The 21,776-nt window shown below is 38.5% G+C and overlaps 1 protein-coding gene across 4 annotated transcripts in view; it reads right to left on the bottom strand.

Annotated features, from left to right (window-relative positions):
• Positions 1-21,776, bottom strand: part of FNDC3B (fibronectin type III domain containing 3B) — a 331,781-nt gene that overhangs the window by 219,791 nt on the left and 90,214 nt on the right. For all 4 annotated transcript variants that reach the window (XM_063096882.1, XM_063096901.1, XM_063096909.1 and 1 more), the window contains exon 3: positions 16,329-16,404. In XM_063096882.1, coding sequence (XP_062952952.1) covers positions 16,329-16,404 — 76 coding nt within the window. The remainder of the gene's footprint in view (positions 1-16,328; positions 16,405-21,776) is intronic.

The following is a 21,776-nucleotide window of genomic DNA, read 5'->3' as shown; positions in this document are numbered from 1 at the left end:
CCAGTCTGGCCTAAAGCATCCTCTCAGATGTCTGAGGCAGACTGGGTCTCGCCCTACAAGTTAACTCCTGCTGATAAGAAACCTTCCTAGGCCAAACAAAGCACAGTTTGATTCCTGAGGCATTCTTCATGCCTGTTTTTCTTCCTCCTCCTCCCTTCCTATAAGAAAGGTGTCTTTTAAATATATCTACAAGGAAACCTGAACAGTTAGGCACTTTCCCCTCTTAACTGGTTCCTTATCCCACTGGTGATTCATGCCCAAGGCCGGCTCCTCCCTCAGCACACTGAGGCAGCTCTGTTCTGCGCAGTTGTGGGAGGCCACGTCAGCAGGAAACAGCACTGGCTGCCAGGTCACATTCGAGACTGTCTGGAGCAAGGCAGCATGCAGCACATGCAGGACAGGCTGCCCAAGCGCAGGAAGCGCTCAGCCTGGAAGCAAGGCTGGCCTCGGGGCACCACAGCCACACGAGCTTAGGGGACAGACAAAACACTGCAGTTTAGAGTTTCCCTGTTTCTAAATGTTCCCCCAAATGCTTCCAGTTACAGAGTTATTATTCTCCCTTCTTCTTTTCTTAGAGGACTTACTGTACTGCATCCAAATTCATATTTGGAAAAGGCTGCCACCAGCCAAATCAAACTTCGTCGTGGCTTTCTGGCTCGTGAGTCTGACAGAGGAAATTCTGCACACCCAACCAACCAATCTCAGCAACCCCAACACGCGTGAGTCAGGATGGAAAACCTGACCTAAGGGGCTGACACAGAAAAGTGGTCACCACAGGTCTTTTTTCTCCCAAACACACAGAGTGAATACAGTAAACAATGAAGCCATGCTAGATGTCATCAAGATACCTCACAGGATGGATTCATGACAAGTGGCAAACGAACTGCCCTGTACAAAGAGATATTCTGAATAAATGACAATACTGCATTTTATGTAGCTGGCTCAGTGAGTTCTGAAATCAATCCCACACTCATGTAAACTAATGTGATTAAGATTAAACAGCCGGGATCCTATGCACCTGGGATACCTAAAAGTTTCTTAATTCACTGCAAATTTAAACCAGGGACCCTGTTGGAAGAAGAAAAGTGATTTCTCTGAGAAACCTTACGAGTTGAGGGCTTTTCCCTCTCTGCTCACACAGGAAGGGCTCCTTATGTGATATCCCAAAAAGTCAAAACTTTCTCTCCAAAAATACCAGGTTTGCTAAAGAAAACAGCCCTTCCCAGGGAGAATATGAGAAAAAGAAGCAGGAGAGAAAGGAGATGAAGAAGGTAGTTCAAGACACGGAGAAAGGTGTGTAAATGAGAGAAAAGACACTGGATGGAGGACAGACAGAAAGCAACACAAGACAAACACTGTGGACACAGCAAAGGCGGTCTGATCCTAACAGTTCTGGCAGGCACTGAACTACTACTCAGAGGAAAGGAATTAAGTGCCCTCACACACAAATACAAACGCAAAAGAGAGAATGAAGTTTCTAAGAGGGGTCTACAGCCACACAGGCACTAGGAGCAAAACAGAAAAGAAAACCACACAGAGCCAGGAGGCCACATGTGGCTGCAGAACCAACTTTTTTTGTGAAGAGGAACTGGCAGCCAAAACAAATCAAAATGTTATAGGTACTTAGAGATTTAGTGACATAAAAGATATCCCTTTTTATTTTTCAACCATTGGTAAAAATGAAGAAGCCCAACCAACTGCAAATCTAAACTGAGTGGTCATGTCATCAGAACTGGTCTTCAGACAGGGATTGAGTATCCATAAGTGTGTATCACCAGTACCTCTATTTATGGGGAAGAAAGAAAATATTAGATACTGCTACAAGTTCGTGCTGAAGGCCTGTTTCCTAGGCTACACACGGGGGACTGGTTCCTTGCCTTTCCGCCTAGGGGAAAGTCCCCGGACCTGAGGCAGAGAGTGCCACGTGCGCGCGCACGTAGACCTTCCCCGTCTTCCACTGCTGAGCCCGCTAGATACTGCTACCTTTTAATTTACTGAAAACCAAATATTTCAAATTTAATTAGCTACCAGAGGCTTTAATATATAATATTTTCATGAAAGAAAAATTCCCTGTTAAGATAAAACTTTAAAAACATCTCAAAAATAAAAACTACCAAATCTCATATGTTTCTTGCACATCTGGAACAAATTTAATTAGTTATTATGCAAGTGAAGTATTTAGAGGCAGATGAGTTAGATCCAAAGGTAATATTATCTCTTGGTTAACACCGTAGACATAAAAAGAAGGGGGTGGGGGGGAACAAAAAAAGAAAGCTAAATATTTTCCATATAAATCTTAGAAGCACATGATTATTTTGCTCAACTGGGTTGTATTGTTTGCAATACAACAGCAAACACGTGGATGAACAATGGGAGAGCCTTGAAATTTTTTTAAATTCAAAGTATAGCTTTTACCAAAAAGTTAGACATAACAGAACAGACACAAGTGGTAAGACAGGTAAACATGCACATAGAGAGAGTGTGTGTGTGTGGGTGTGACTACACACAAATATGCATACATATACACACACATAAAAAAAAAAAAAATAAGCCTTTTGGCATAATGCAACAGAGACATTTGGTGAGAAGCTAAAAAACTAACCAAAGAGTAACCGCAACATTATGATTTGTATATAAATCCTCTAGGGCATATTTAGAAGTGAGAATGTTTAAACAAATTAATCATATTCCTACAACTGAAAAGTAGAATAGAAAGCTATCACAATTTTTTCACACACACACATATGAAATATGTAAACACAATATTAGGGAAAAAAACATAATTTTTAAAGATCCAACTAGTTCTGAATAAGAAATTAAAAACTAAATTATTGCATTTCATTGATTCCAAGTAACCTCTTTTCACATTTTAACATCTCCCAAAAAAAGGAATGCATTTGCAATCAACAGCGACTCAGCTTAAATGGCAATGATTTCTCTTTTGTAGAGATATGTAAAATAATGGTGTATTCTTATATCAATGGCATAGTAGATTTGATGAAATTATAGCAAATAATCCTAAGGAACCAAAACAGAAAGGACAACTGAGTGTCATATTCCACAGATGAAAGACAGGAGCAAGGCAGCCCCATCTGGTTCAACGCATAAGAAGTAGACTTGTTGCTGTGGCTAGCCAACACACACAGAGACCCTTCTTCTGCGGCAGTACTCCTAGGATGAGAAAGTACCACTTTTGGTGTGTTTTAGGACCTTTTTCATTCACAAGTAATTCAATACTCTAAACATTAGATGAAATAAAAATAAAATGCACCAAAAAAAAATTTTCGGAAGTGCAATGTAAACTAAATACTTACGACACTATCTTTAAACATACACTGGGAACCCATTACAGCTAAATCTCTGTTGATGGGACCCAGGCATTGGTATTTTTTTTATAATCCCAGATGATTCAAGCCAAGGTTGGCAACTAGTGATATAAAGCATCTGGCATACAAAACATATACATTTTTTTCGTAAGTGGCAATATTAGAAACAGAAAAAAACACTGGGTAATTTTTGTCCCTTTTGCTACTAGTCAAGATTAACATATGCTAATGAGATTTCAGGGAAATTCATGCAGTATCTAAAGAGCCTCAACTGATAATTCAACATTTCACTTTCCAAAAGAAAATCCTAGATAATGAAGCTCTTGAAATCTGCCCACACTTGATCCTATTTAAGTAAAGCTTTAGTATTTTCATGAAAATTAGGGACATGTAAATGGCAGAGAACTTCAGAGAAATTAGTGAGAATGGAAAGAGAAAATGAGAGGAAAAAATTTAGAAATTATCTGGTCCAATCTTCCTATTTTAAGGTGAGAAAACTGAGGCCCTGATCAATAGAACCAGACTGAATGGAAAGGAAGTTAAATCTATTTATCAGGGACTCTCAGAGCCAGGAAGTTTTGTCAGTTTTCTTCTTTTAAAAGAGAAAAATTAACAATATAATTAATTTATTTTTACTGTATGAGTTTGAGTCCATCAACATTTTTTTTTTCCCCATTTCCCTGATGTCTTTATTTTATTTATTTATTTTATTTTAAATTTTATTTTGTCGATATACATTGTGGGTGATTATTGTTGCCCATCACCAAAACCTCCCTCCCTCCTCCCTCCCCCCCACCAATGTCCCCTCTGTTTGCTTGTCGTATCAACTTCAAGTAATTGTGGTTGTTATATCTTCTCCCCCCCACCCCCGGTTTTTTTTTTGTGTGTGTGTGTGTGTGTGTGTGTGTGAATTTATATATTAATTTTTAGCTCCCACCAATAAGTGAGAACATGTGGTATTTCTCTTTCTGCGCCTGACTTGTTTCACTTAATATAATTCTCTCAAGGTGAGTCCATCAACCTTTGATGTGAACCTAAGTCAATTAAAAAAAAAAAACAGTTACACAAAACAGAGGGTCTGTGGAAGGTACACAGTTAATAAGATTTGTATCAATGAAGGGAAATAGGCTTGAAATAAGTTTAAAGAGGCCAGATTAGTAAGGCTATTTCACCCTTCCTGTTGAGCCATTTCCTATGTCTCCTAAATACATTATCCAGAGCTACTTTTCAGCACTTTGGCTCAAATTTTAAAGACTCATTTTCTTCAAAGTCTGTTCTATGGTTAATTACTTGCCTTCTGACTACTCTGGATATAGCCAAGAAACAGGTAGAATGCACCTGTTGTTTTTGAGTTACATCTGAGATGGAGGCTGGCATTCTATTCACTTCTGAGGAATGTTAATTGCTGATACCAGCATGACAGGTGCAATGAAGAATAGAAAAATGATCAATAAACAACCTAGAGAACAGCAGCAGAACTCAGAGACTGTGAGAAAACTCCTCAGCGTTGTAGCTATAATTACTAATAATCGATCTGAAAATCAACAATTTGACCCTCGAAATAGACTTTTTAAAACAGGGCCCAAAGTTCTAAATTTCTATAATGGTCCCCTGTCCACATGGGGGAAAGAAAAAAAGAATATGTATAATCCTGTTTTCCATGTTGCTGTAGTCATTCACTAACTCAGTTGTCTCTCATGGCTGCTTCTTGTCTCTTCTGTAGGCAGAGTTCCTCAGTTCCAGATCATTACTGGTGTGGAGTCCTATCTATTTTGAATTCTGAGTCACTTCCATTCCCACCAGTTTTATGCTTTAAAGCTTTCCTGTTTCTTCAGAGTACTTTACAAAGTGAAGCCAACTTCCATATCAGTCCACCTACTTTTAATCCTCCCCTTTGGCTTTTTTACTATGACCAAGTTGACTGGGAAGAAGGGATGTGCTTGCTTAGTACTAGAATATAATGTGTGATATTACCTGTTGGGAAAATGTAGTAAAATGGTCAGGGCCCCTTGGACGTTCAGAACCTTGCTGAGCATTTGCTATAAATAGCCGCATGCACCCAGGTGTTCCTTGATTATTGTCTAATGTAATTGCACATATGCACCCAGGTGTCCTGGGTTATGGACTTAAGTATAAAGGACAAGTGACCCTGATCCACAGCCCCCCCCCCCCCCCGCCCCCGAGATTCCCCCCGGGGGCGCCATGGGGAGGCCGTTACTTCTGCTGGAGGCTGTTGCCGTCAGTGCCACCAGGATGCCCCGAGAGGCTGCCACTGCTCCTGCTGAAGAAGCTGAGGACTGAGCTCATGTCATCTGCCAATGGCTCCCAGGATCTTTCCTAATTACCTAGCGTGGACCTGCGTGTGAGAGGTCTATGACCCAGTGTCTTGACATGTGAGAGGTCTGGTGACCCAGTCTGTACAATGGGTTTGAAGGATCTGAGCCCTAGCCCTGACAACACACAAATGAAAATTTAGTATAACTAAAATAATGATATCTTTTGGCTTTAGTTATGAATGGCCCTAACCAGACAATTAGCATAGCTATTGCTTTAACAATACAATTGGCTATGAAGGAGTCCAACAATAGCCCCCAGCCAGACAATTGTTGTAGTCACTGAGCAATTGCTTAGCCCAACATGTATTCTCATTGTGTGGAAACTAAGACATAGAGAAGATAAATAAATTCCTAATGAAATGGTAACTGAATTAGGAGATGTAAACTGAAAGACTGAAATATAAATTCTCAAACCCCACCCACCGCAGACCCAAATCAGAAACCCTGGGAGAGGAACCACCAACTGCTTTTAAGAAGCGCTTCAGGTGATTTTCATCCATGCTAACTTGAGAACCAAGGTTCTACCAACTGATTGTCAAGGTCTAACGCTGAACATCATATCCTGGATTCATCTATTGTGGGGACCACCCAAGTCAAGTGAGAAAATGTTTCCTGGGCATCTACACAGTTCAAAGTACTAAGCTAGATTTATAAAGGGAACAAAGAAGGAAGCAACAGTCTTAGCCCAATTCTTTCATAAAGGCAACTGAAAAGCACTCAAAGATACAATATGAAAAATGCTTCTATTTTGATCTTTTTAAGTTCCACTCTTATTTGTTCCCAAAGACTTTTCTTCCTTTGATGCTAGGCCTCCTCTTCTTATCAATTTGGAATAGAAATTATAATAATCTGCTAATACTTGGAAACTTTTTAAATAAAGTGAAAATGTGGGAACTCATAGCCAAAAAGACATCATAAAACTGGTATAAACACTGGCTCTACATTGCATGTAAAGTGTCCATAAAGGTGTTATATTTAAATTATGGAATGCTGCATATTAACTCAGACACAAAAAAGACTTGCCTACTTGAAAACTTTCCTCTCCAAATTGCAAAGTGCGGGGGCTTGGGGGAGATATCCAACTGCACTAGAAATGTGGGGTATATTCAAAGAACCCAAAACCAGGAGTCACAAAGGAAATTCCACTAATGTGGGCAATCCTGAGGCTGTTTTTCTCCATATCTACATGGGTCCAGAAAGACATATTAAAACATACTCCCCATTTACTCAACTATCTTCACATCCTCACAAATAGTGTGTAAAATACCTCCCAAGTCACTAAAAACACTCTTCTAGAGAAGGAACACCCAAGTTGAGGAGCAGTAAAAAAACATTCTTAAAACTATTTTTTTTTTTTAAAAAGTTTGCTTTTCTACTCTCACCCAGGCTCCCCTCCTGCCTGACCTCCCTGCCACCTGTCTCACCACCTCCCTGACCACTTCAATCACCCTGTTGATAGAGGAAGAGAAAAACTACTACACCAACTTCATTTAACTCAGTAACCAGCTTATTTACAACTTAAAGTGCACACTAATCCTGGGTCTGACAGAGTTTATTACTACAAATAAACACTGTAATTATTAACTTGCTAATGCATAATCTAAATTAAAATATTTCCTAATGATACCAACAAAAAATATAAAGCCTGGCAAAAAAAAGTTGGTGTATTTTTTTACTATTAGCTTTATATCTTTTACTATTAGATAGCCTTAAAAATATTTTCCAAGGTGTTCCCAGACTATTATCCACCCCCCCAAAAAAAGTTATTAAAATAGTGAGTATAATAATGATTCCATCATGCTTTTTACAGGTAAGAGAAGCTAACCCATATACTGGAGTTCTTCAGAATTATTGTTTCTGGAAACACATTCATATCTGCATTTGTTATCTTAATTTGAGGAACTGAGAGTAAAAATAACCAAATTTAACTATCTAAGCACAATAAAAAATAATAAGAACTTTTGTGAATAACCTAAGAGAATTCTTCCATCATTTTTACATGAATCTTTAACAGTACTGCTATGGTCTGAATGTTTATGTCCCCCCAGAATTCATATGTTGAAATCCTAACTTCCAATGTGATGGTATTAAGAGTTGGGGCCTTGGGAAGGTGATACGGTCATGAGGGTGGAGCCCTCATGAATGGGATTAGTGCCCTTATAAAAGAGGCCCAAGAAAGACCCCTAAACCTTTCCAGCATGTCAGGGCACAGAGCAAAAGTACCATCTATGAACCAGAAAGCAGGCTCTCGCCAGACACCAAACATGCCAGAGCCTTGATCTTGGACTTCCCGGCCTTCAGAAGTTTGAGAAATAAATTTCTGTTGTTTATAAGCCAACCAGCCTAAGATATTTTTGCTATAGCAGAATGAACTAAGAGAAGTATGTTAGGAAATGATTTTCCTTTATTCTGAATGCCTAGTATGTGGCGAGAGGCACCGAGATACAAAAATGACTAAGATTTGACCCTTAACCTTAAAGAACTCAATCCAGTCATTTTTAAAGACACTTCTAACATGAATTCTTCTATTTCAAGTTATAAGAACAGGAGTAAAAAATACAGAAAGAATAAAGGAGGAACTAAAAGACTACAAGCTGTGAAATAAAATATGGCATACAATGGAGGTAATATGACACTGTTTGCTCTTCTGAATTATCTGACATGCAAGGATCTATGACATTTAAAGAACTCCAAGCAGTGGTACCTTCAGGGATGACATTTTAATCATTGTTTAACAAGCCTGAAAGGCAAAAGGATGTAGAAGCTAAACTCCCAATGCATGACTTTTAAATATATTATTTTGAAGTATTAGGACTGAAATGTGAAGACACCTAAAAAATACTAATAAATAACTCAAGTTCACATAAGCTTTCTGAAATGCTTTAAAATGATAGGTAGCACAAATGAAGGGTGGTTCAATGTCTACCCATAATGAAGACCTGGAGTTTAATAATGATTCCCATTTACTGGGCCCTTACTACAACCCAGACTAATCATAGTGCTTTCTACACAGTATCACATTTAATCCTCACACCAATCCTTCCAAGACAGAAATTATTATTCCAATTCTACTGTTAAAGAAATTGAGGTGTAGAGAAGTAACTAATTTTATAATATTACAACTAACATGCAGGAGATTTCTAAGACAGGCAACCTCACTCCAGAACCTATATATGCCTTACTGCCCCTCAGTACTGCCTAAGAGCAAGGTGCACTAAATAAACATTTTTAAAATGACGGAATTTAATGGAAACGTAAAAGGCAAGACCTAAAGAAGGGGAGCCATATTGAGAGAAACTGCTTTATCAAGTACTAAAAGAGGTTATAGCCTGTCTGAATACAGCTGCTCAGGCATGGTATGAGTTAACTGCTATTATCCAAAAGAGAAGTAACAACTGAAGCTTCAACTACAGCAAAACTTACTTTAAATGCATGGAACAGAGGATTCATTGTTTTAACTACAATCCTACACCTGAACAGCATACACATTCCCATAAACCTTCATCTGAAATGTTTGAACTTGTGCCATCACTGGCAATCCCAGGAAAGCGAGCCTATTATAAATAAGCAATGAAATGGAGGCTATATGCACAAGCAGGACAGTCAAGTCATTGCCCACAATCATTCAATCTCTTTAAGAAAAAAACAATAAGCAAAACTGTGTACATTATTAGATGATGATAATAACGGCACTTACAATGAATTATCTCACAATCCTATCAGATAGGTACTATCACTGTCCTCACTACAAGAGAAGAAACTGAGGCTAAGAGGTTAAGCAAATGACAAGGGATTTTAGTAGAGAGCCTTTACCCTGAAAACTTAATACCAACTAATCTTTACATCTAACAAATCAAATCGCTAAAACTCTACTTGAAGAAAAAGACCAAAGAAAGTCTGATAATATAACATTGGATGAGGTTTTGCCTAATAGTTTAAAATTCCTTAATTATGGAACTATAAGAATAGATATAAATAATCAATATAAATGGGAAGAGCAGAAGGAAAAAGGCAGAAAGTCACAAACACACTGGGTACCACTCTTGAGAGAGATTTAAAACCTCCTGGAAAAGCAACATAATTTGGCACTGATGTACCCTAGCCTTATGACAGTTGTACATACAGTTATAGGCTTTCCTCTTACCATTTCCATAAATCAGACTTTCTGCTCTGGGACCATCAGTATTTACCAGTCCTTATGGAGACCACCCTACTGGTAAACTTCCAAGCTGTTGTCTGTAAAGGAGCTTATCAGGTCAGCATATGGAATGCCTATTTGTAACTAATAGCTTTGTATAAGTCCATGTTTGGAGGAAAAGCTAAATTATGTACAAAATAAAGCCCTCAAACAATTCAGAGATCAGGTGCACTCCAAAGCTGAAAGTGATTTTTCTCTAATATTTCATGGGAAAATATAAATCTAATGACGGAGAATGAAAAAATCTTCCAGTAAAGCAAATACACACACGCGCGCATGTAGGTAAATGTGTTTATTGTGTACACACAAGATTGATTTGTCTTGAAGCTAACATTTAAGAGTTATAAGATAAGCTGGGAAGCTGATAGAGTAATTCAGATTTTCCTAGAAATTCAGACTCTCTCAGCTTAGAGCCTCCCTGGAGGACTATGAACTAATTCTCATCAAATATAGTTTTGGATCAATCAGAAAGACGGGCATGATATTAGGGCTAGCCTGGGCAAAAGACTTGGTATTTTCAAATCAAAAAGTTTCAAATGAGGCTTAATTGTTCACATGAACATCTCAGCTTATTAGTGATCCCTCACAAACCCCCCCAAATGCAAGAGAAATGGGTTTTCAAGGCAGTTCCTTGTGTAGAAAAACAAGCTCCCAAAACCCTAATCTTGTAGTGAAAACAAATATTTCCATTTATAATACAGGCATTCTATAACTAAATACAGCCAAATAATCAATTCTGTATCCAATGTAATAAAAGTATGTAAAGATTTAGAAGAATTTAACACATTCATACTACAATAATTCTACTTTCAAACTACCCAAATATTTCTGATCAAAATATTGGTTGCAAATTTAAGGCAAGGATTCACTTCAGCCTTTGAAGACAGCCTTCATTTGCAATAAGTCCTCTTCTCGGGTTTTAAGCTAATAAAACAGAAATTTCTCATTTATATGCAGAGTTTGCATTAAAGGAGTAGACCATATAGAAGCTTTGCTGTTGAAATTACAGTCTACCTCAGCTTGTAAAGCCAAACTATGACACCATTCATGTGATTTCACAATAAGCAAAGCAAGAGACAACCGAGTCATAAAATTCTTAGAAAGAATAACAGGTCAGTGTTTTAATGTGCCAAAGAAGTCTAAAAAGTGTACTTTACCAAATAAGAAAAAAAAAGAACATCAAGGCCCCTGTAACATTCTGGATGCTGAATCACACATAGAGCAGAGGGGGAGGGACACAAATGAGGAAATTCAGAAACGTGGAACAGCTCTCAATGGTGTCATTCACAGAGCCATTGCGCAGAGCGTGGTGTTCATCAGTGATACAGTTCCCACACTCACTGGGGCAGGGGAGAATTAGACACAGAGCTGAAGAAGGCTGAAGGCGAATAAGTAAGAAGGGAAAAAAGCTTCACATTCTAATAGCTTCAAAGCTACAGCCATCTCAGAGGAGGGCTCTCTCAGAGTTTCCCTCTCACCATACATTCTGCGGTCATTTAGCCATTTCAGGGTCTCAACCCACTTAACACAAGCTAGCAGAGCAAATCGCCATCATAAAAGATACCTAAATTACTGGGCAAAAGCCATTAGCAATTAAGTATCTTTAAATATTATTAATTAAAATAATGGTGCTTCCTGAACATTTTACTTTAATCTGTTTTTTCTTATATCACCATGACATTCTTCTATTTTCTTCAGGCTCACAATATGTATATAACAGTCTTAAAACAAATAAAATTGCATTATTAATATAAGGTCACTATGAAAGTTCTTTAGAATTTAAACATGTTTCTCTAAAGGAAACTGATTAGCTTCAATTATCAATGCAACTTGAAATTTGAAAGTTCTTCTATAGATCCCTTAGAGATGACTAAAAGCACACAACAAAATGTCTTTAAGCTCCCACCAGAATAGTAAAATTAAAAAATAAAAAATCATGCCTGATGTAACACCAAGTTCAGTCAAGAGTCCAGTCCGTAATCATCAGGCTGCATGGCTGCAGAGTGGGGAGGAAGATATACTGTTTCCTGTCACAACCGAATTCACAGTCTAATTCAAGGGCTAAGGAAAGGGTTACACATGACCAGACTGTGTAGTGCTACTTCTACCTGCTCCTCCAGAATTCAGAGAAAGGTCAGGATGAGCTGCAGTGGTCTGGGAGGGCTCTTGGAAAAGACAGGCTTAGAAACTTGAAGTTTGGTATTTGTTTTGGTTGAAGGATATTACAGGGAGCAGAGAAATGGCCCAGACAAAAAGATGGCATGTGTGAACAGGAAGGAAGGTTGCATTGCCAGCACCTCAGCCCAGACAAGAATATGAAAATAAGGGCAGAGACCCGCAGCTGCCCTCTATTAATTCCTGAATTTAAGCAAAGGCAAGGATTTGTGTTGATTGCTAAGATTCTTTTCTCCTAACAACTGGCTCTTTATACAATTTCAACTGGCCTCGGAAAGAAACATCTTTATATAGGATACCACAGGTATAGTGCTGCCTCCGAGTAAGAACAAACTATAACCTTTTCTGACCCCTCTGAGACATATGATTCACGTTTCATGCAAACTGTTGAGAAATAATCCATTAGAAATGAATCTGCTTTCACAGCATATTATATGTTTCCTGTGTTTATCTTCCTTCATTATCACCAAGGACATTCCCATGAAAACAAAATCTTGTTTTTTCCCCAGAGTAACTATATTCTTCAATATTAATTTGTTTTCAACTTCCAAGCTGCCTTTTAATGACATCACAATGAGCTCCTGGGGTCTTTCTAGTGATGTCATAAATGTCCTATGGAGAAAATTATTAGGCTAACAAATTCAACTACAAGCAAAGGTGGTTGACCTTATATGGTATGATTTCAAAGTTTCCAGGAAGTCTCAGCATCCAACTCTACTTCCTAGCCCTAACCCCCCAAAGCAGTCCTTAACCTGCTGACTAGTGTTGAAATAGCAAAGTTATCAGGCTGACAGTTTCAACCACAGCATAAGCAATGGGTGACTTCAAAATTTACAGGAAGGCCAACCACCACTACCCATGGTGGGGGAGGGGGGTGGGGGTGGAGAACCAACACACCTCCCCACCTACCGGCTGAAAGAGCATAACTAGATCTTCGCTCTCTTAAATTTAATCCTCAATAAAATGCAAATGCTTCTTTCAGAAGCTTCTATTACAATATGACTCAATTTCAGATCCTTTCCTACCACGTATTTAAAAGACAATCAGAAAAAGACTACCCTTCCCCCCCCACCCCCCACCCCACCAGTTCTCTCCCATTGTTCTCCTCTCCCAGTAGCTGGAACTGGAAGTCCCACCTGGAAGCTGAGCCCACTCCAAATCTGAGCCCAATCTGGACTTTGGACAGAACATAAGGAGTAGTTCTAAACCAATACTCCCTGCAGCACACTGTCTACTACTAGTCCAACCCTAAACGAGTACACCTTAGTTCTGTTAACAAGGGGCTTGTGTCGGTCTTATTCCCAAAACCCAGTCTCCACCTTGCACTTTTGTTTTGCAAACGATCTCTGTCCCATCCTGGTTTGAGTACTCATCCTGATATCCTGTTACTACAGGAACAGGAACCCACCTTGCTTTTGTCACATGCCTGAGGAGAATGGAGTCCCCCCTAAAGTAAAGCCACAGAGCAGGGCAATAAGGAAATCATGCCCTGGAGTCAGACAAACCAGGAATGAAAACTCAACCCTGCCTCTTTCCAGCCATGTGACTCTTATACAGGCCACAGCTTCCTCATGTGCACCTATCATACTCCCTACATGAGAGAATGCATGGCACGGCCTATGAGCTCAATACATGTTAGCAATGACACAGATGTTAATCACGGGAGAGTGAGGATGATCTTACAACTTGTGTTGGAATTTATAAACATATTGCCTATTCTCACATTCCACGTTCCTATGCTCTACTCCCCTGGAGCAAAGCATTCACTAACACACTGGAACTCCAATGAAGACGTTTTTATTTTTGCCTGGGTGACTGCCTGTTATGCATTAGTGGCAACCAATGGGTGTGGGCTTTGAATTCAGCCTGCCAGGCTGACTTTCCTTCCAGTTTCTGCAGTTCATCCTACTGCCCCAGTGCTTCCCAAACTCGCAAAGCATGTGTTTCCAGCTCCTGGTCCCTCTCATTTCTCCTGTACTATTTCAATTAATTGGGCCAGGTACCACCATACCTCAAACAAAGATAACCACACTTTCTGGGTCTTCAGAAGAGAACAAAGAATAGGAAGGAAGGCTGGGGAGCCAAAGATAAATGGCTCCACAATTCTACCTTACTCAAAGGCATTTCTGAAATCACTGGAAGGGTGTTAGTGTCACTTATCTCCAGGTATCATCATGAATAAATACAAAGCTCCCATTGTGAACAGAGCAATATACTTGCAACATTTCCTGTAGAGTACACCAGTTACTGACAAACTCAAAAAATTTTTTAAAATTTGGGGAAAAAAAAAAGCAGTAGGAGAGAGGCTAACTTGATGAATATTTCTACATATATACATATGCACTCACATACACATATATACACACACTACATATATATATACATACACACATGCTCCGTAGACACCAAAGAGTAAACTCAGGTGGCATGAAAGAATGGATTTTAAGTATGTTGATCTATTCAGCAATTTGCTTTTATAGATTCTATTACACATACTCAGTTATAGAAGGATATAATCTACCAGCCAATTCATGGGGTTCCAATGTTACCAGAACAGAGGCTCAATTGCTTTCTTACTGAAATATAAAAACCTCAGATTTATTCTATATGGTGACTTTTTATATAGTTTTTCTAGTACGATCTTTTTTTTCTAAAGACACAGTGGATTCTGAGGCTTTAATTGTTGACAATATTTATTTATTATAGTACTACTAGTAGGTAGAGGATTCTATATCCCATACCATTTAAAAATATTTATTTCCTCTCTTCCTTGACCTGAACTTTCTTCATATCATTCATCAACAAAGACTAGGTTTTGTTTTCAAATGGTTTAGAATGCCAAAGATCAATTTCAGGGACATAATGGTCAGAGAAACGCAATAGGTAAAAAAACATCAATAAAATGATTAAATCATTTCAGACTAACTGCAATTAAAACTCATTAGGCTTGAATCTTTGAAAATACAATTTCTCAAAAAAAATTTTTCTAAATTTTTGTTCATATTGATCCCCCCAAAAAAGCAGTGAAACTACAAAGCAGCATGCTCCGCTATTATACAAGGCAACAGAAAAACCAACTGTTTTTATGCAGCTCATTAAGGGATACTAAAAATAAAGGGCATTTCCCCCATTTGTTTATGTACTGGTAAACAAGTCCAGGTATTTAAAATATGGCCTCTGATCAGATTCCAGTCCAGTCAATAACCTAATATTATCTCAATTTACATGCCAATTTACCATTTGCCCAATAATTTCAATCACTGCCAAAAAGAGCTATCATGAATGGTGCCTTCCAACACTGTAGCGTTTACAAGCCAACAACAGATCTGGATTGACCTTCCTACACAGAAGTCTATATGGATCACAATACCTAAGTCATTTCTTTCCAGAGTGAACTATAGAGAAGAGGCATTATTATTACACAAACTAGAAATTAATAAATGCCCCAGGAGCTATAAAGAACTACAAGGAGCCACCTACACCTGGAACTTAATTAGGGGGGGTAAGATCCTGGACTCTGAGCTAATGGTGTAATACGATAAGACTTCTGGAGATCTTGAAAGGTGGCCTTTTGCATGTGGGAGGGACATTAATCACTGGGGGCCAATGGATAGACTGTAGTGGACAACTTTCCAAGATGGTCCCCAATGACCTGCCTCCTGGTATTCATGCCCTCGTGTAATTCTCTTTCTTGAGTATGGGCTTGACCTACTGTCTCCTTCTTGTCCTCTATCTGCTTGCTCTCATAAAGCCAGCTACCACAATATAAGTACCCTACCCCACCCATGGAGAGGCCCACTTAACAAGAAATGAGGGAAACTTCCTACCAATAGCCCCTAAAAGACTAAATCCTGCCAACAACTACTTGAGTGAGCCTGGAAGCAGACCATCCCCAGACATGTCTTAAGATGACTGCAGTCCTAGCCCATTCTTTGGCTTTAGCTTTTTGAGAGGTTCAGGGCCACAGGACATAGCAAAACTGCTCATATCCCTGATCCATAGAAACTGTGGGGTAATAAATGTTGTTTTAAGTCACTAAATTTTGGAGTAAGTTGCTACTCGGCAATAAATAACTAACAAATACCCAATACAGATTTTACCATTAAAAGTATCATTTGGATAGCACCACAATATATATTTGAGACTACATGAGAGTTAAAAAAGAAGAAAAAGAAAATGCAAGACATATTTTACTTCTAGAAAATCATTTGCAAACACAGAGAAAAATCTTACTTCCTTAAAATAATAAAGGAGGAATCCTTTGATTAGAATGTTTACCAAAAACTTCCTTACCTTGAATGCACTGAAGTGTTCCATCCTCTGCTCTTATTGTAAAAGTCTCACCTGGGTTAACTTGAACAAGAATAACCTGCCAAAATAAAACATTAATTTCAATTTAATGCTAGGACATCTGGGATTTTTCTTCAAGTTTTGTTACCTAAATTTATGTACTATGTAGGAAGTATGTAGCACCAAATCTTGTATAAGACAAAACTTACAATATAAATCTTAAAACCGGTTTGAATTTGGGGGTGGGGGACACACATACAGGCATTTGAATTTAGCTAAGTAAACTCTCCTGTGTTTCTTATGATGCTACATAACTAAAAATCTCAATTTTCAGAAATATTTTCTTTCAAAAGCACAATTCTTTTTTCTCTTTCATGAATTTAGAAACAACGCTTAAAGAAAAAAAAGACTAGAAACTATAGTATACTTATAAAAGAAAAGAGCACCCAGAAATGAGATTTTGACTTAACACTGTTACATACTGTTCCCAAGTATCTGTTACTGACCTGGGTTATACGACTCTACTGTATAACAATAGAAGGCAATTTATACGAAAAATGTTTGGAAAAAGAAGTTCTGTGTACAGGATCTTGAAACAACAATGAATAGTATAAAATAGGGCCGGCCCCGCGGCACACTCAGGAGAGTGCGGCGCTCCCGCCGTGGGTTTGGATCCTATATAGGAATGGCCGGTGCACTCACTGGCTGAGCACGGTGCGAGCGACACCAAGCCAAGGGTTGCGATCCCCTTACCGGTCACAAAAAAAGACAAAAAAAAAAAAAAGTATAAAATAAATGAATAATATTATAAATAAGTCACACCAAAAACTCAAATGTTTAAATCTACTACCTAAAGTCAATGTTTTAGATATATGAACATTAATATTTAATGTTAGAAGATAGCTTCCAAAAGACTAGAGCACAAGGGGCAATGGCAAAGTATGTCCTTTCAACAGCCTCAGAGTTTTAGTTCTAATCAAAGAATAACAAAAGGAAAAAAATCACTAGTTTATATCTAATACAAATTAAAAGACATAATCTAAACTTTAAAATTGTAGTTAAAAATCACCATGTGCAAGGTTAACACTATTAAAATAACCTCTACATTATTTATAGAAATTGAAAGAATGTCAGTGTCACATTTATCTTACAGTTCTTGGAGCAAGCCTTGCTCCTCCTTGGCTGGAGCCATCAAGCATACTGTTCCCTCTGTCTGTAATGCTCTTCTGTACTCTTCATCTGTGCCTCCCATCCACCTTACTCCTTCCCCGACCAGCTAAAACCTATTCCTTCTCTGTTTAAGACATGGCATTCGACTCTTAGGACAGGTTGTGTTGCCCACTACATGTTCTCAAAAAACAAACAAACAAAAAACCTCTACTTCCCCCTAGAATTTACCATTATAATTAACTAAAGCAATTATTTTAGTGTCCATCTTTTTAATCTAGGCTCTATAAGGACAAAAATCTGGCCCATGCCTGGCATAGAATAAATGCTCAATAAGTACTTTTACTAAATGAGTAAAAGTCATAAAACATAAAGAAAACCATTACAAGCAATTATTTTAAATTAGAAATTAAGCTTTTATAAGATGCAATATAAAAATCAACTTTATTTAATGTATGTACCATAATTTATCTGTTTTTTTAAAACTACTTATTGAGATCAAAGTCATTTCATCTTTAAAAACTAAACCTTTAATAAGTACGTATTTTGCTTCTTCTAATAATTCACCACAGGAGACACTACTGGAATATTTTGAAAATCAGAAAGCACGTTAACTGGAAAAAACAGGATCATTCAGGGAAAATCAGTTTATGCTTCATTCCTCATGCTTCTCATTATCTTGAATTATAAGTTATTTTAAGGCAATTTATATTTCCTGTACAATAACTATGTCAATAATCTTTCAGTCTTCAATATTCAAATTCTCACCAATGTAAACATGCTGTGCCATTTTAAAAACTCAAAAGGAAAATCCTTTCTTATCTCGAGTGATTAAAACATTTTTACCGCTTTGTTGAAACTGAGCTTTTAAAGTCATTCCTTTAACATTAAATTGTTTGAGTTCACTTTATTTTCATATAAATATAGAGCATAATTCTATTACACTGAAATAAAACAATACTTCAATAAAGAAAACTATCCATATCTTTTTAAAAGTCCTTCGACCAATTCTAGCATCACTGTATATAGTACAAACCATCTGCTTTTGTGTTTAAACCTCTAGGGATAGGCTTATAATATATGCCTGTGGAATTAGTGGGGGGTGGGGAGTGGGGATCAAGTCTGGGTGGACACCAAGACTCTATGTCCATATTTTCTTTGACAGTCTCCAATTCATATCATCTCTTCTACCACACTCGTAACTGTCAGACAATGTGTCCTTAATACTGGCTCTGAAAATATAATTCACCAGTATTACGGAAAATCCAGGTAAGAAAATGGATTTCTGAGTTAGGGTATGTTCCAGATAGTCACATTTTCTGTTACCATATTGCAAGAAAAGTGTCTGTAACAGTTCGTTAGGGGTCACTAACACCATGCCACAATTCAAACAATGGCCCGGAGGTACTCAGCCTCCCAAAGTCCACTTATAACTTCCCCCTCAGCTTACTGAGTTCGTTCCTGATACCTCCTCCTCAGCTTCTTCAGGGAGGAAAATGATAGGTAAAGAGCTTGTAAGCATCATACTAAAATACCTCTCTTCAAATGCTGAGTTCCTGTTAATTTTCACTGCTCCTGAGTTGCTATGGCAACCAGATTAAAACCTACCAAGTTACCTCAGAAACCAGGAAAATTTCCTGTCTCCCAATACCAATTTTTCTTAGTAAGAACAAAAGTCATTATTTGAAAAAACCGTCTTCATCTTGGCACTGAGATATTTTTACAGAAAGCATTTTATTATACGGAGGGAGGCTGACCACCTTGCTGTTTTCACTGTCAATAAAACAGCGATGGAAAAGTTTTGACACACACTAGCCCAGTGACTGATCCTGACAACAGACGTGAATGAGCTGGTGGCAGCCTTACATCCCACAGCCTGAAGAGCATGAGTCACACTCTGGCAGACTCATGGCACTTAACCTTTTCTACCATACAAGTCCGTCAGTCCATGTCTCTTTCCCTCCCTCCCCTTCTCTCTCTAGCCACAAAACAGACTTAACTGCTACAAGTTCTCTTAAATATAGAACATAAAATACAACATCGCTGTCCAAATTTCATCATTTTTTGTCCACTAAGTATTTCCTGATTTTCCAAAGTCAGCATTAAACTGAGTCATGCTGCATTCTGTGTCTTGTCAAAGGAAAAAAAAAAAACAACACATACACAAAGATTTTAACCACTGATAGATTTTTTTTTGCCCCAGAGATGTTAAAAAGAACCATGCTAATCAAATCAAAGGAGCATACTGCAGGCTACTACTGCTTCATCAGATCTGTTGCAAATCGGTTAGTGATAAAGAACCAAGAAGCCCGAAATAAACAGAAGGCAGTTTATCAAGGTTTAATGAAAAAAAGGTGGCCACTCTTCCAAAGTCTAAAGAAACAAAACGAGAGTTAGAATTAATATAATTGAGCAAAAGGGTAAATACAGCATCCTGGGAATGCTTTATCCAAGAAGAGAACTGAGACAAGGTATTAAATCCTTCCAGGTAAAAATCTAAATCTAACTTTGTTTTTTCACTCATTAGGAAAAGGAAAGCTAGCTACTTTTGCAATTTAAACTTGCAGTGGCTGTGATATTGTAAAATATATATTTGGCTTTCATCCCTGTTCCTGTCCCTTTCCTAGCATACAACTCCCAAAATCCTTAAAATCTTTAAATCAAAGTGTCTTTTTGTATGGAAATGAGTGACTGATGGCTGGCAGCCCCTAGGTAGCTTCAGGAGTGGGGCTGGTCAGAAACTTTAATCCCCCCCCCCATAACCTTGAGTGGGGGAGAGAAGAGGAAGGTTAAGTTGATCACCAGTGGCCAATGATTTAATCAATCATGCCTATGTAATGAAGCCTCCATAAAAACCCAAAAGGACTGGGTTCAGGGAGCTTCTGGATAGTTGAACACATGGAGGTTCCTGGAGGGTGATACACCCAAGGAGGGCATGAAAGCTCTGTGCCCCTTCCCACGTGGCTTGTCTTATACATCTCTTCATCTGTATCTTTTAAAATATCCTTTATAATAAATAGGTGAACATAAGTACGTGTGTTTCCCTGAGTTTTGTGCTCTAGCAAAATCAATCGAACCAGAGGAAGGAATTGTGGAACCTTGATTTATAGCTGGTCAGTCAAATTCCAGGGGCCTGGACTTGGGACAGGAAGTCTTGGGGACTGAGCCCTTAACTTTCGGGATCTGATGCTACCTGCAGATAGATAGTGTCAGTGTAGATTTGAATTAGAGGACACTCAACTGGTGTCCACTACAGAATTCGTTGGTTGGTTGCCTGCTTGCTTGCTTGCTTGCTCGTCGGGAGAAATCCTCACAATTTCGGTCACAGAAGTCTTCTGTGTTGAGTGTTGTGGTGTGAGAAAACAGAAAGAACAGTGTGTTTTTTCCTCTCTCAGATTGGCTGATTAACCAGAAGATCAACAGTATCTAAGAATACTGGAGGCAAATTCCCAATTTATGCCTCAAAATCACCAGTTACCTGACAAAGCAATCACTGCAATGTATCAGTCCATCAAAAAATCTTCTGCTGGAAGAATAGTACGGACTGACCAAAGGTGAGATATTACATTTGTAGCATTCTTAAAAGTTAAATCCAATACCCAGACAATCAAAATATAAACCCTGCTGGAGGAGGAGATCCTACTTCACTTCTGGAGCTTTTTCCATTCGCCACACTTGTGAGGCTTGTTATTACTCTCAGGAGTTTCATGTATAAATGAACACTTGTTCCTTGGAGCCAACATTTACAATTATCCAATAGGTACCTTTAGCGGAAAAAAACTATAAGAGTTCCATGTAGGGAAGGATTCTATCCAGGAAGATCTAGCATCTGTTAAAAAGCAATCTTTGACTACGTGGAGAGAAAAGGATCACCTATTCCCAGTGCTACTGTTTTCTGGTGACACACACACACCCCAGATTCCCAAACTCAGACCTCCTCCAAGGCCCCCAGGCCCAAACCATCCATCCATACACACCTTTGAGACCCTGGTCACTGTGCCATCGACCACAGCTGGCCTCTGGCAAAACTGAAAAGTAAGCATTATCTGTTTTCTGAGTCCCCTCTCTTTTCTCCACATCAGGAAAAGGGATGTGATGGGAAGCAAATGACCATAATTATCTTAGTGGTAATAATATACACCAAGAAAATGTCCTAGGATTAAAAATGTGAGCAGATAAAGCAGAAAGTTAGTGGAAGATGATGGGGAAGTATTGACTGCATCATCCTGCTCACCTGTCCTACCTGCAGCCTGAATCCAAAGCTGGAAGGAAAAGAACATACAA

This window comes from Cynocephalus volans, chromosome 1 (genome assembly GCF_027409185.1).
Source record: "Cynocephalus volans isolate mCynVol1 chromosome 1, mCynVol1.pri, whole genome shotgun sequence".
In the NCBI taxonomy this organism is placed as follows: Eukaryota; Metazoa; Chordata; class Mammalia; order Dermoptera; family Cynocephalidae; genus Cynocephalus; species Cynocephalus volans.
Note: the sequence above shows the minus strand (reverse complement) of the source record. Positions and strands in the feature narration are given on the sequence as shown.